The 15313-nt window shown below is 37.3% G+C and overlaps 1 protein-coding gene across 2 annotated transcripts; it reads left to right on the forward strand.

Moving 5' to 3' along the window:
* Nucleotides 1-2460: 2460 nt before the first annotated feature.
* Nucleotides 2461-14043, forward strand: mgat1b (alpha-1,3-mannosyl-glycoprotein 2-beta-N-acetylglucosaminyltransferase b). 2 transcript variants are annotated; one of them, XM_084422488.1, is made up of 3 exons: nucleotides 2461-2881; nucleotides 9944-10848; nucleotides 12035-14043. In XM_084422488.1, the coding sequence occupies exons 1-3, from the start codon at nucleotides 2872-2874 to the stop codon at nucleotides 12734-12736; spliced, it is 1617 nt and encodes a 538-aa protein (XP_084278614.1). In that variant the 5' UTR covers nucleotides 2461-2871; the 3' UTR covers nucleotides 12737-14043. The 2 variants fall into 2 exon arrangements, with proteins under 2 accessions (XP_084278614.1, XP_084278615.1); XM_084422489.1 differs by lacking the exon at nucleotides 2461-2881 and adding an exon at nucleotides 4474-4593.
* The last annotated feature ends 1270 nt before the right edge of the window (nucleotides 14044-15313 follow it).

A 15313-nucleotide genomic window follows, 5' to 3' on the forward strand; every position in this document is an offset into this window, starting at 1 on the left:
TCATTGTATCAAATTCTGTGAAATACATAAGAAGACTCACAAAACAGGTTGTTCAAGATTAATTTTTTGTAAATAAACACCTAATCTATGCTTTATTAATTAACCAGTTCTATGCTCTGCCAATAGACATGAAGGAAAAAACTAGTCTGAAAGGTACATTGCTGGTGAATGTGATCTATTTATATAAACAGCCTGTTTTAGGACCGTTAGGCTATATTATTTTATTATGTTATACAATCTTATACATTATGCTTATGTATGTATGTATGTATGTATGTATGTATGTTATGTATGTATGTAATCATAAAAGATATAGCATTACGCCTTTACTCTTTCCATTCAAAATTTAACCACCAACATCCATCTTAACCTGTATTTGTAATGTATGTAATAACCGATTTATCTTCACTTCAGTAAAACCAGTTAAATGATTGTCAAAAATGTTCACAATTTTAGATTTTTGCAGTTTGGTTACATTTTTATAACAATAACATTATCTCAAGTTATGCATTCATATTACCTACTGACCTTATCAAACACAAGCATGTTTCAAAACAAGACAATTCTGTGTGTTGGCTGTAGGTGTCGTCATTGTTGATCGTGTCATTGTTGCCTAAGTATCTCAGCAGGGAACTCTTCTTCATCATTCATATCTTCCCTATCAGTTGCATTCTCATCTAGGTCACTCAGTGTTGTCCTCAATTTAATGATTCCTTCTAATATACCATATTTGTTGTTTTTTTCATCGAAGGAGTCATGATAATACAAATGGTCAAGGGTCGTCTGAACAGTAATGTGTTTTTTCATTGTGCTGATAATGAAATATGAGCAATTTCCAAGAGATTCATATTAATAAGCCATGAGGAAATATCTGGTGTAACACTGAACTAGTGCTCTTAACCAACAGTGGAAAAGGTAAACGTATTACAGGTGGAGGAACAGACTTGCACAGCAACACGACTGCTGGTTCTCATTTGAAGACCTCTAAAACTTAGGACTTACCATAAATATTGTGCATTTAGATGGCAAGTTTAGAAAAAGTGACCAAGCCACATTATTCAGATAAAGGACACATGTATATTGGGGGGAAAAAACTGTCAAAATGGTGAAAAAGACCAAACACAGTTAAGTAGTCAAATATTTCTACATCATGGTAGTATTTTTCAGTTGCACTACCTTTAACCCTTATGTTGCTGGTCAATTTGACTGATTTTGAAATACTTTTGTGACCCATTTTCATTTAGCACACACATCACCGAGAAAAATATGTTTAGGATTGGGTGCTGGACAAAGGAGATAATAATAAACAGAAAAAAATCGGCACACCAAATTCAATAGTGGACTGGACTCACACACGTTACATTTCGAGCATGTCGTCTGACGAAGAGCCTGCGTGCTCGAAACGTAACCTGTGTCCACTATTATCATTTTTTGTGCATATTTCCGTGCTTTGGTGTGCTGACTTTTTTCTGTTTTTCACTTTTTTAAATATTAAAATGTTTTTTTTTTTTTATTGTCTTTTTTTATTATTGTTGCATTACTGTTTATAATAGTCATATAGTCATATATAGTCATATATAGTAGTTATATAGTCTCAAGCATGTTCATTTGTATTTGTTTGTTTGTTTGTAATGTGTTAAAGTCAACATGACAATCAAAATTGACAATTCCTGTTTTTATGGAATATTGCAGTAGGCTATTATAAATGAAATATCTGTGCTCATCATTATTTTTTATTCATATGCCCTTTTAATCTTTAATCAAAATAATTTCCCCTCCCTCTTGCAACAACATCTCTTTTCTTCTTTGATGATGTGTTTACTGACGTGAGGGCGGGACAATCTTGTCACTCACAGCAACAGCGAACAACAACGATCCAAGAGCCAATCAATTTCCAATGGACAAAATTAAGTCCCGCCCTACATTTGTTATAGAAATACCTCAATATGAAAAGACTAGCGCAACTTCCGTTTCACACCTACTTTAATGTTAAAGGCTTGCTATTTTATAAGGTTTTGTTGTTGTTGTTGTTGTTGTTGTTGTTTTTCAATGTATGATTTTTGGGAATTCTACTGAAACCAATTAGGGTCAAATTTGACCCAGGCTGATTAAGATTTCAAACAAGGGTTACTGCGGGGATCCTGATTGGTTTAAAAAAATATATTAACATTTAAATTCTAAAAAAGGTTTGCATTTTTAACATTACAGTAGCGTTCTTAATTGTCATAGTAACAATAATGTTACAATGCTAAACAAATCCCCAAAATAGGCTAAAATATATTTTTTATTTCTTAATCTTGTGACATTGGGTTGATAATGACCCAGACAGTTTCCACCCGTGAGATTCATTCTTTATGGATTTATTGCATGTAACAATCATTCAGCTGCCCATCACAACCTCGCGACGGTTGCTAAGGCATCTTGTTGCTAGGGAAATGGCGAAGGGGAGGGAAGCGCGAGGGGGGCGGGTCCTACTTAATGAGTCAATCCGGAAGTGGAGAATCGCTTTGACTGTACACACACAGAGCGGCGGCGTCAAATGAAGCCCTCCATCAGTGCAAAACTGCAAATACGGACGTTTAAACCAGAGTCCGAAACCGCACGTTCTCACCTCCTCGCCAGCTCAGATCGCTGCAGACCTTACCGGATGTGAAACACGGAGCGGGACAGAGCACACACACACACACATACGGGTAGAGATTGAAATGGGCGACAGCTGCTGGAATGGAAAGAGCCGAAAATTGACAGCAGTGCCGAGTGAAGGCGACCGATGAGGATGATGATGAAGAGTGAAAAGTGAAGCTTTCATTCTGACGGTCTGCATCTCTTCGGTCACGGCCATATCGCCGTTTAACACCATCCTGTTCAGAGATGATGAAAGGTGAGAGCGGTCGTGGTTTGTGGTGTGTAATAGTGTTAGCCACTGTTATATTAAAGACCTCTGTGATTTCCCCATTGTGAATGCGAAACTGTTTTAAAGACCAGAATGCATCTATGAATACATCATTTTTAAGATGACCCTCATGTTGTGGCTTCAGGGAGGTTTAGTGTATCTCTTTCTGAGGATCAAAAGGGAAAGGCGGTCCAGTTGAACCTTTAATATCATGTCCACTCAGTAGTGTGTGTTCTGGACCTTCTGCTAGTGTTTGTGATGACAGACTTCAGCTGTGCGACTCACGCCTCACCGGTCAAGCATGTTGTACAAGTTAAACCACAATGCCACGTCATCTTACACTATAACTTAACACTCTACTTTACCCTCAGGCAAATACATGTGGATCTGTTGTGTTCATGTAGTGTAATTCTTTGAGGTTTCTTAAGCGCTTTAAAAAAAAAAATCCTGTTAGTTGTCCCTATTATGGAAACTTATTTAAAAACGAATAGAATAATATAAAGTAATATGTAATACCGTAGCCTATGCAAATAACATATAAAATGGAAGAAGTTTAATAGTAAATAAATATGTAGGCGATGTGTTCACTGTTCAGCCAATCAAATTCAAGAACCAGGACCAGCATTATTATTGTTAACTAAAACTTTTAAAAATCGTTTGCGTTAATCGAAATGAAGCTGAAATAAAATTTAAATATTAGATGAAATATTAAAGTAAAAAAAAGAATTTTTTTTTAATGAAAATTAGAAATGTTGCCTTTGCAATGAACTGAAATAAGTTTACTAAAATAACTGAAAACTTAATCAAAGCTAAATAGAAATATTTGACAAAAGGCTAATAAAAATGCCACAGCGCATAACAAAAATGCTAAAGCTTAAAGTGAAATGAAACAGAAAATATAAAAGTTCAAAATATGAATAAATACTATAATAGTATATAAATGGAAGCTTGTTTCCGCCACGGAATTGCGATTTGACTTTTTATCTCGCAATTCTGACTTTATAACTCGCAGTTGCGACTTTATATTACGCAATTCTGAGAGAAAAAGTCAGGCCTGTGTTAACCATGCAATTGCGAGAAAAAAAGTCAGAATTGTGAGGGGGGAAAAGTCGCCATTACCTTTTTTATTTTTGTTAGTCAGTGGCAGAAACAAGCTTCTATATATAAATAACACTAAAATGACACTAACACTTACTGTATTAATCTGTATAATCATAATAAATGAAAATGAGATTGTCTGCAAACAGTTTAAGGCTTCAAAATATTCCTTTAATTTTTCAGTGGTGGCTAAGGTTGGGTTCCCACTGTTTTATTTTAAGTAACCATAACTGTAGCAATACTATAACAATAATTATAGCTTCCATGGCGCATTTTATTCTTCACTTATTCTCCAGTTTAACCCTACATTTCTAATGATTTAATTTCTAGTTCCTACATTTTGTGGTTTGAACTGTAAAACAGCTGAACTTCCATCTTTATAAATGAACCTTTCAGGATGTCACGTGTTAATGCAAGTGAAAAGGAGGGTGTTAAAAGTTCTTTGGAGCATTAACTGGCAGTGTTGGCTCTTTGCATGGGTACAGTACTTCCCTCCCCTTTCCGTTCTACTCCCCTCCCTTTCGCTCATCTGTTTCTTGCCGATCAGCTCCTTGTGAATACTTGGGGGAGAGACGGGGAAACATAATCTGCTCTGTGTCCAGGTAATGCTTAACAATACCTCTAATCTGTTCCACACGATCCACTGCCAAATAGGCAACTTTTGGACATCTTGTTTTACTTTGTGGTTGATTTGTTCTTGAACTGTGGTGTTCATGATCTCTTGGCGTCTCTTGCTTTTTTTTTTTGTATATATATAATGTTTTACCCTTTTTCTCGTTCTTTCTTTAGAAACCTTTATATGTACAATCTTGTCTTTTGCCTGTGTTAAAAAAAAACTTCTGTTTAGTGGACACATTTGATTCCAGGTGTTTTTGATGAAACTTTATGCTTAAAGCATGTGTGCAGGCTGAACTGGGAACTGTTTGTGTTTCTGTCTTGTTTATTCCTCAGAAAAAAGCATGAGGCGAGTTTCAAACCCATCAAGGCCTAAATGGTTCCGTCTGTCCTGCTGATTGTAGATTCGTGAGTGAGTAGTTAGACTTGGACATCTTTACTAAGGGTTAAGTGGAGATTAGTTACTTTGCTTGCAGCCAGAAGATTACTGAGGTTATTATTGGCACAGCTGACACCTTTCCTGTGCAAAGCACTTTATTAGGTGGTTTTTTGATGTCTGTTGTCACATTGTAACTCTTAGGCTGTTTCATAGTATCGTTTAACCCTTTAGCACTGGTAGTATATGAAATGCGTTCGATTGATGTTCACAGTGTTACATGTGTGGTGTGCTTAGAATGACGAGCAGTCTTATGACCCTGTATTGACTTTTGTGTGCGGCTCAGTGTCTGCCACAAACAATGAATGGACTTTGTCATTGAACAGTTTATTTCACTAGCTGAACAGTATCTGACTAGTGTCAGAAAGGAAAGCAGGTCGTTTTTAGCTGTATACTTCCTGTGGAACGATTTAGCCTCAGTGCTTCAGATGCAGATTGTTAATTTTTTAACCTTGTTTCTTTCGATTAAAGGAAAAATTCTGTCATCATTTACTCACCCTCATGTTGCTCCAAACCCAAACCTATAAGTCTTTTGTTCATCTTCGAAACACAAATGAAGATATTTTAATGAAATCTGAGAGATTTCTGTCCCTCCATTGAAAGGCTATTCACCCATAACTATTGACTGTTAAAAATCCATATCCATATCCATTAATCCATATGAATCAAGTGATTTAATCTAAGTCTTCTGAAGAGACACAGTCGCTTTAGCCTATATGATGAACAGATTTAGGTAATTTTAGAGATTAATGCTAATGCTAATTTCTGCAATTTTATATCTCATATGCTATTGTTAAATATTAGTTTATCTATGTGCACACTACGGTTCAGAAATTTGGGGTAATTTTTTTACTTTTATTCAGCAGTGACAGTAAAGACTTTCACACCTGGCTCCTATAGAGCACTTGTTTCGGAATCATTTGTGTTTACTCCATTACTTCTGTTCGTTAAGGCATATATGAAAACTGCGGTCTACACCGAAACACTCAGTCTGAGTTTGCCAGAACGTGCTTCTCCTGGCCCACTTGAAAATGAACTCTGGAGCTGTTTGCTTGTGAAAGCAATCCGACCCAACGGACCAACGAACCAGGCTGTATCACAATTTATGATGGGTAATGATGACGTACATTGCGTGAAAATCAGCAGTTTTGTTAATGCCTTTCAAAATGTATCGTGGGTTAACCTGGAGCAAAGACTTTTTTAAAATGGCGCCTAATTGCTTTTCTCAAAAATAGGTACAAGGTAGGAATGTCCTTGATTCATGCTCAAAATGATAAAGTAGTATAACGAAAGCCACAATAAGCCCACAGATCCGTTATCTATCCATTCTGACGGATGACTGCTATTAATGCAATCCCAGTGTTAAAGGCCTACCAAATTCTGTGACCCATCGAATTATGTGACCGTACGCATGATTTAGTGATGGTAGGGTTAGGATTAGGATTGGGGTTAGGATTAGCTCAATACACAGAATTCGGCACATTAACAGGTGAAAAATGAGAAGAGTTTTTATTAACACATTTTGGTCCATTTAGAAATGTTGCCTTGTGAAAGCAAACCGAACCAAGAAGAAATGGTGATTGACTGTAAATAATTTTAATCCCTGCTTTGGAACAAAGCAAACGATCTACAGGTCTGAAAATACCCTTACATTGTTGCAAAATATATCTATTTCAAATAAATGCTGTTCTTTTCAAATAAAAGCTTTCTATTTATCAAAGAATCATAAAGAAATGTATCACAGTTTCTGCAAAAAAATATTAAGCTGCAGAAATGTTTTCGACATTGATAGTATTCAGAAATATATATTATATATTTAAATATATTAGTTATTTTAAATAGTTTTACTCTACTTTTGATCAAATAAATACAGCCTTGGTGAGCATAAGAGGTTTTTTCCAAAACACAAAAAAAATATTTTAAACGGTTGTGTATATTGACTAGAAGAAGCATGAATATTTGCTTGTGTAAAACCCAGGTGTCCATTAGTAGAAATTACAGTTAGTAATTAGATTATTAGATTCCAGATGACCTTTGCACGTGTATTTACTCTCAGGAATCAATTCTGTCAGCCTGTCTGCCTTTCTCAATTTCAGTATCCAGTGCTCGAGTCCACCTAGATAATGTCGTTTTTCTTACGCGGATAGAGCCTGTATAATTGTGTGCCATCTTTCATGAGTGCCAGGGGTTTTGTGTCTAATGAAAAAGTGCTTACTCAAAGCATATTTATGACCTCGTAAATCCACACAGGGACCATTGGGCAATGCCACGTTTCTGTTTTAGGGTGGGCAGATGTTCAGTTCTTCCTGGCTGGCAGCTCGCAGAGACTCTATGCCAGTGACAGACTTCTGTTCATTCATGACACATGGTAACATAAAACCACTCTTGGTACTATAGTGAATTGTGAAACTGACATCACATAGACCGAATCTTGCCGAATTTCACTCTCGGGAATTGTAGGCCTCATTTAGAAGGAAATTCCTTTCTGGTATACAAATTACGTTGGTATGGCCCACTTAGAAAAAATAGGTTAGCTCTTGTTAGTAGCCTCAGTCTGCCCCTGCCGCCCAAAGACATGTGTGGTCAGCTAATTGGGATCCAGAACTTCTCTAAAAACACAAGAGGAGGCTTTAGCGTGATAATCTTAGTGGTGATTTTTGGTTCAGTTCACCCGACTGTGAAAAAAAAAAATCATCATTGACTGTCATGATAATTATGGAGTGCTCTCTCGCAATGATGGCGCACGGCAGTCTGATCAAACCGTCAGATTTAATTACTTTGGAGTGCCCTCAGCCTGCCAAGAGCTGGGTTTGCATATAGTTTTCAAAGCATGCTGGGAAGTTTGTACTTCCTAAAGCCCTCCTGTGGAGTGGGGTGAATGAAATACTCTAATTTGTGTTCGAGATGAAGGCAGCTGTTGTGCAGATGAAACATGGGCAAGACTGTTAGTGAATGAAAGATTTAAGGGTAATCATACTGCGATAAACTTCTTCTTTACATGGCCCAGTGTTTCTCACCCAAACACCACTACGACATGATGTGAATGTAAAGACAAGACATGCAGTGGTAAATGTAGTCTGAGCCATCACACAAGATTGTGGTTGAATTGTGGGTAACTGGCATCAATGGATGATTCATCATAACTGCAGTCTGCAGGTTTTCCGACAAACTGTCAACTTCTGTTCAAACGACAGAAAGTCCCCAATGGTAATGGAACTTAGACTGAGTTAACACTGAGACTGTAAAGCCTGTAAAAATACATTTTAATATATAAAATTATATACATTTTATAATTTAATAATAATTATTATTATTAATAAATATCATTTAAAATATATCATTTATATATTTTCAAATCAAGCTCTCCTTAATTCTTTCTGGCATAGATTCAACAAGGTTCTGGAAACATTCTTCAGAGATTTTGGCCCATATTTACACGATAGCATCACACAGTTGCTGCAGATTTGTCGGCTGCACATCCATGATGCGAATCTCCCGTTCCATCACACACCAAATGTGCTCTATTGGACTGAGATCTGGTGACTGTGGAGGTCATTTGAGTATAGTGAACTCATTGTCATGTTCAAGAAACCAGTTTGAGATGATTTGAGCTTTGTGACATGCGTTATCCTGCTGGAAGTAGCCATCAGAAGATGCACACTGTGGTCATAAAGGGATGGACATGGTCAGCAACAATACTCAGGTAGGCTGTGACGTTTAAACGATGCTCAATTGGTACTAAGAGGCAAAAGGTGTGCCAAAAATATCCCCCACACCATTAAATCACCACCAGCAGCCTGAACAGTTGATACAAGGAGGGATGCATCCATGCTTTCATGTTGTTTATGCCAAATTCTGATCCTACCATCTGAAAGTCGCAGCAGAAATTGAAACTCATCAGACCAGGCAACGTTTTTCCAGTCTTCTATTGTCCAATTTTGGTGAGCCTGTGTGAATAGTAGCCTCAGTTTCCTGTTCTTAGCTGACAGGAGTGTGTTCTTCTGCTGCTGTAGCCCGTCTGCTTCAAGGTTCGACGTGTTGTGCGTTCAGAGAAGCTTTTCTTCATACCTCAGTTATAGCGAGTGGTTATTTGAGTTACTGCTGCTTTTTTTTATCAGCTCAAACCAGTATGGCCATTTTCCTCTGACCTCTGGCATCAACAAGGGATTTTCACCCACAGAACTGCCACTCACTGGATATTTTTTCTTTTCAGACCAGTCTCTGTAAACCCTAGAGCTGGTTGTGTGTGAAAATCCCAGTAGATCAGCAGTTTCTGAAATACTCAGACCAGCCCGTCTGGCACCAACAACCATGATACGTTCAAAGTCACCTTTCTTCCCCATTCTGATGTTCAGTTTGAACTTCAGAAGATCATCTTGACCATGTCTACATGCCTAAATGCATTAAGTTGCTGCCAGATTAGATATGTGTTCATGAGCAGTTGAACAGGTGTACCTAATAAAGTGGTAAGTAAGTGTATACAACAATGTTATAGTGAAGTTAGATTTTAATAATGTAGAAAATACAAATAATGATCAAACTAAATACAGTAGTCAACATTTGAAGTGGATAAAAAAAAGTTAATCAAAGTTGTCCTAAGACAAGAACAGGTATTGTTCAAAATTCATGTATAACTTTGGTTTTGATCCACTTCAAATTTTCAACACAGATTTTCTATGAATATTGTGTTCTATACAAAGTAAACATAAGTTTCTCAAATGCACCAGATTTTCTCTATTCTTGATCAAAATCAGTAAATATTACCCAGCAAAAAGATGTGCATCATGAGGCATTAAACAGGCCTTATCTGTTCTGTACCTCACTCTTATCTGTGATTATTTATTTTTGGGTTTATTTATCCTCATCTTTAAATTTATATCTTCCTTTTCCCCGTTTTATAGCATTTTCCTCACTACAGTCCCTTGTGTGGTGTCATTGGGCCATGGTTCGCAAGAAAGGATCTCTTATTTTGTGTGGAGCATTTCTGTTTGTCGCCTGGAACGCCTTGCTCCTCCTCTTCTTATGGGGGAGGCCTCCCATTGGCCGACTTGGTGAGGGAGGCGGAGCTGAACCAGGGGCCGGAGAGGAATGGGGAGCAAAAGTGGGTGGAACTAACGGATTGGCCGTTGAAGTGATCAGATTGGCCGAAGAAGTAGAATCGGAACTGGAGACTCAGAAGAAGCTCCTCAAACAGATACAGAGTCACAGGGAACTATGGGAACAGCGGAAAGAATTGGGAAAGAGGGAATCTGAGGACACAAAAGATGAAAAGAACATTGAGCAGCCGAAAAAACTTCAGCAGATTCCTGCAGTTCCTCTAAGTCATAAAATTGTAGATGATACAAAAACTGTTACGAAAAATACACAGACTCTAATGGTTACGCCACCTCGGCTGGTCATGAAGGAGCAGGAACTGGCCCAAGAAAACAAGCAAATTGCGGAAAATGAAGTAGGCCTTACTAAGCCAAGCCCTCAAATCATTATCCCAATTCTCGTCATTGCCTGTGACAGAGTAACGGTGAAGAGGAGTTTGGATAAATTGATACAGTACCGTCCTTCTGCTGAGCTTTATCCAATCATTGTCAGCCAGGACTGTGGCCATGCAGATACGGCAAGGATGATTGGCTCCTATGGCAGTCAGATAACCCACATCAGCCAACCGGATCTTGCAGACATTCCAGTGCGACCTGATCACAGGAAGTTCCAGGGTTACTACAAGATCTCCAGGCACTACCGTTGGGCTCTGAACCAAGTGTTCAATGTCTTTGCTTACTCCACAGTGGTCATTGTGGAGGACGACTTGGAGGTAAGATCATGAATATGTTGTCATTTATGACTAGAAATTCATCCTGCATTTGAGCATCATTAGATGTTAACCAGGTCTGAATAGTATCTGAAAGTAAGTCACATTTTTCCCTCTTTTATAATTCATGGAGAGGAATTTTGAAAAGGGCTTTTCTCTCGCTCATAGGGAATATTTTCATTTGCACATTTCTGAACCCTTTCCTTTGAAATTTTCACAGGTGAACTTATTACAAAGTCTAATATGCATTATGCACCCAAAAAACCCATTAATAGGACAGCGGTAAAAGCTCCAGTTCTGATGTCATGAGTTCTCTAAAGGAAGAGATCAAGGTCCTTGTTTAACTTTGCTATTCAGGCAAACATGTTTTTTGCATACTCCTTACTGTGTCGATGTTGAATTTACAATTTTTGTTGAAATAGCAAACCTTCATACTCAAGGTAAAATGGAGTTAATCAATGACAAATAAGAGTTATCCATGAATATGGCATGGACAAATCTTTGACATCAGTGTATACAAAAGTGTACTCTTTGTATACATGTGGTTTTATAATTTCAAGAAGAATTTTTTTTTAAATAACCAAGTAAAAAGTAATAACATACTTTCCTTACATCTTAAATACATGTAAATGTATGTTTCTTTTATTTTTACAAATTAAATTCCATTATGCTTTTGGGGAATTGCACCACATGATGACATTTTACAACCTGCAACCAAATCAAGCCCAATCGCCAAATCAATGCCTTGACATTTTTTTTAAAGAGAATAACATAACTGTCTTTAATACACAGTCATGAGTGTCTACAGGGTCCTCTCTATGATATCATTTTCCTTTTTCTGCATGCTGGTTGCACCAGATCTGGTGGTCGCCACATGACTTTGATTTGGCGGACAAATATTTTTTCAGTTATATACACTAGTACTTAATACTTATTTGATTAGCACATTTAACTGGTCAGTGGACTAACTCTAAAGCTCTACTGAGCATCATAGTTAAGCAAGCACCATTGAGATTACCTAAGGCCCAAACACATATTTTGTACATTGTTATAAAGCAGCCAACTGGCTGAACAAACCGACAGGACCTTGAGTGAACTTGCCGTTTCTGTCCAGATAGTTTAGAAATAGTTTCTTGCTCATCATCGGTTCATCTTAATGTCTTAAAACTGCTCTTATTTCATCTTATAGGTGGCCCCAGACTTTTTTGAGTATTTCCGTGCGCTCTACCCCATATTGAGTTCGGATCCGACACTGTGGTGCATTTCCGCCTGGAATGATAATGGACGGGATGGGCTGGTCGACCCGGGCAAGGCTGACCTCCTTTACCGGACAGATTTCTTTCCTGGCCTTGGATGGATGCTTTTGAAGGAAGTCTGGGCAGAGTTGGAGCCCAAGTGGCCCAAGGCATTCTGGGACGACTGGATGCGGCAACCCGAGCAGCGGAAGGACCGCTCGTGCATTCGTCCCGAGATCTCGAGGACTATAACTTTCGGCCGTAAAGGCGTCAGTTTGGGTCAATTTTTTGACCAGTATTTGCGTTACATAAAACTCAATACTGAATTTGTGCCTTTCACTAAACTGGACTTGTCCTACTTGGTCAAGGAGAAGTACGATGAAACCTTTGAAAAAGAAGTGTATGTCGCCCCTTTGGTGAAGGTGGAGGAACTACAACAAGGTGGAAGCCTGAAAGGTTCTGGGCCATTTCGAGTTCAGTACTCCAGTAGAGACAGCTTTAAAGTGCTGGCCCGCAACTTGGGAGTTATGGACGATTTGAAGTCAGGGGTTCCCCGTGCCGGTTACAGGGGCGTAGTCAGCTTCATATCCCGTGGACGAAGAATTTATCTGGGTCCCCCTGAGGGCTGGACTAAATATGACACCAGCTGGAGCTGAGGAGGATGAGGTTTGAACCACAAAAGACAAGAAATAGAAAACTCACAACTATTATTACAAGTGAAGGAGGAGAGAAACGCCCTCTCAAACCAAAGAAAACAGAAGCAGGGTGTAAAAAGTTGAGAAAAGCTAAGATGTGAGTATAAAATGACTGCTGTTTTGTCATGGAAGAACTTCCAGGCATGCTGGGAACAGCACAAAAGGTGGTGCATCGTATTTGCGCAGCAATCATGCAACAATCTTCCCTCAGAGAAAATAGTGGAGTTACGCTGCAAACAGCTCTTATGCAGAATCGCTTATTATGATATGAAGAATAATGATCACATTTTTTATTATTACTTGATTTTATTATTATTTTGCTTTTAGCATCAATGCAAAAGGCATACAAGAGGTCTTATATTTTATCTTACCACAGTGTCTTTTGGGAGAATCTCACGATAACTCACATTTAACTCCAAAATCAAAAGAGGAGAATATTTTTTATATTTGCATATATACAGAAGAAAAATTAAGCCTGTTCTTGTGTCCATCCATCCATCCATTTTTTATCATCATAAGCATATTTCCCCTCCAATTTATCATTAATTTAATGATTTGGAAAGTTTTACTTTTTAAAAAAAATATTCAGTATTACTGTGTATATATAGTAATATAATGTTTTGCTTTAATAAAAAACAACCCAATATCCAGATGTTTCTTGACAAGTTTCGTGAGATTCAGCCTTTGAAAGACCAATCCGAGTGTTACAATTCCATTTGTCTAAGTTTTATTAGTCCCTGACATAATTCTAAATGAAAACTGTGTATAATTGTTGTCTAATTTGATTGATGCATTCATATAAATGCGCAGACTTGTTCATTTGACTTTATGTAGCACCATTGAATCTATGAAGTTCAAGCTTGTGGCAGAAATTATTCAAGGCTTGTGTAACTGACATACCAAATCTCTGGACAACATCTCTTCTGTGCCATTCTGTTGAAATACTGTACTTGAACCTGTTTTTGTTTTAACTGCTCTTCCTGGCCTGGGAGAGCTCTTATTGTTTTTTTAAAGATGTTGTAGGTTTGTTGCAAAACCAGTGGTCATAGAAAATCGCTTTACGTGTTCTTACGGATGAATGATCGGATTTCAGTAGCCCAGAGATGAGAGGAAACATTTGAAATAAATGTACTGTATTTAAATGTTTGGGAGAGAAATTATCTGATATTAATGCAAATGCAGTATGAAGAAGTGTGAAACCACTGCCTGACATGTTTATAACTTTATTACATTGAGAATAAAACAGACTATTTTGATATTTGACCTTATATGCTGTTTTTTTTCCTGTTTTATATCTTATCATGGTGACTTCCTTCCAGGGATCATTTTGTCCAAACCCCCCATATCAGCATCTATTCAGCCGCTATTGTGACACCTTTGACGTCTCTGTCGCTCCAGATTTCCTTTCCTACTCCTTTTGTGTCCTGTTGACTTCCTGTCTCATGGTTCTCTACTGTTGACTTTACTGTTCTTTTCCTGTTCTTTACCACCAGCAACTTTAGAAAAGCCAAAGGATGTATGTTACGGATAAGATTAATTGGACTTTAATTTTTTGTTTTTATAGTCATTCGTCTGATCTGAATCTACCATGATTAATTGATTTGTGGATCATATAGATCAGCTCAGGGAGAAGTAGTTGAAATGAAAATACTTAAATGTTTGTTTTCACACTTGACAACTGTTTAAAAGAGTTGATGTCAGACCTCTTTCAAGCCATTTTGTTGGTGGAAAAGGGAAAATGCCAATCTGGGAAACTTTTTACAATTCTTACCTCAGAAAAGGTGCTCCCGGGACAATAAGCAGCTGGTCTCAAATTTTGCCAGACTGAGCTGTTTTAATTTTGAACTACTTGGTTTATGCAAACAAAACTAGGTCGGCTTATTATACTGAAACAAAGCTGTCTATGCTGGAAACACCCGATGAGGTGATGACACAAGTCCAGTTGATGGACATCCAACTCATATGCATCAAATTGCACAACAACTCTAACCGTTTCATCTTCTCCATCCATGTAAAATAAAACATACATTTGTGAATTGATCGTTATGAATTTAATACATTTTTATTCATTTTATCACTAACTTCCATTAATTAACATCAACAAATAAAAGTAATTCTAAAATATTTATTAATCTTAGTTACAATCAATACATTATTAAAATCAAAAGTTAATCTGTTAGCATTATTTAATGGATCTAAGCTAACATGAACAATAAACAGTATTTCTATTCAATAATCTGATCGGATTTCGGCTATCGGATTGGGTCAAATCTTGAAAATGGGTCACAAAATCCAATCTTGGGTTTAATCTGGATCAAATCTTCACATTGTATTCAAAACTTCTCAGTAAGATTGGGATACCTAAAAATCAGCAGAAGGGTGGATTTCAGGAATAAAAATGTGATAACTTTAAAACTGGTCGAAAAATACAACATTTGTATCGTGTAATATATACACATTATTTGTTTTGTTATTGATTAGTTTAACTATTAACTATTTAAGACTTTCAGTACAGTAAAGTAAAAAAATGTTGAAACA

Source organism: Rutilus rutilus (assembly GCF_951802725.1).
Source record: "Rutilus rutilus genome assembly, chromosome: 11".
Lineage (NCBI taxonomy): Eukaryota > Metazoa > Chordata > Actinopteri > Cypriniformes > Leuciscidae > Rutilus > Rutilus rutilus.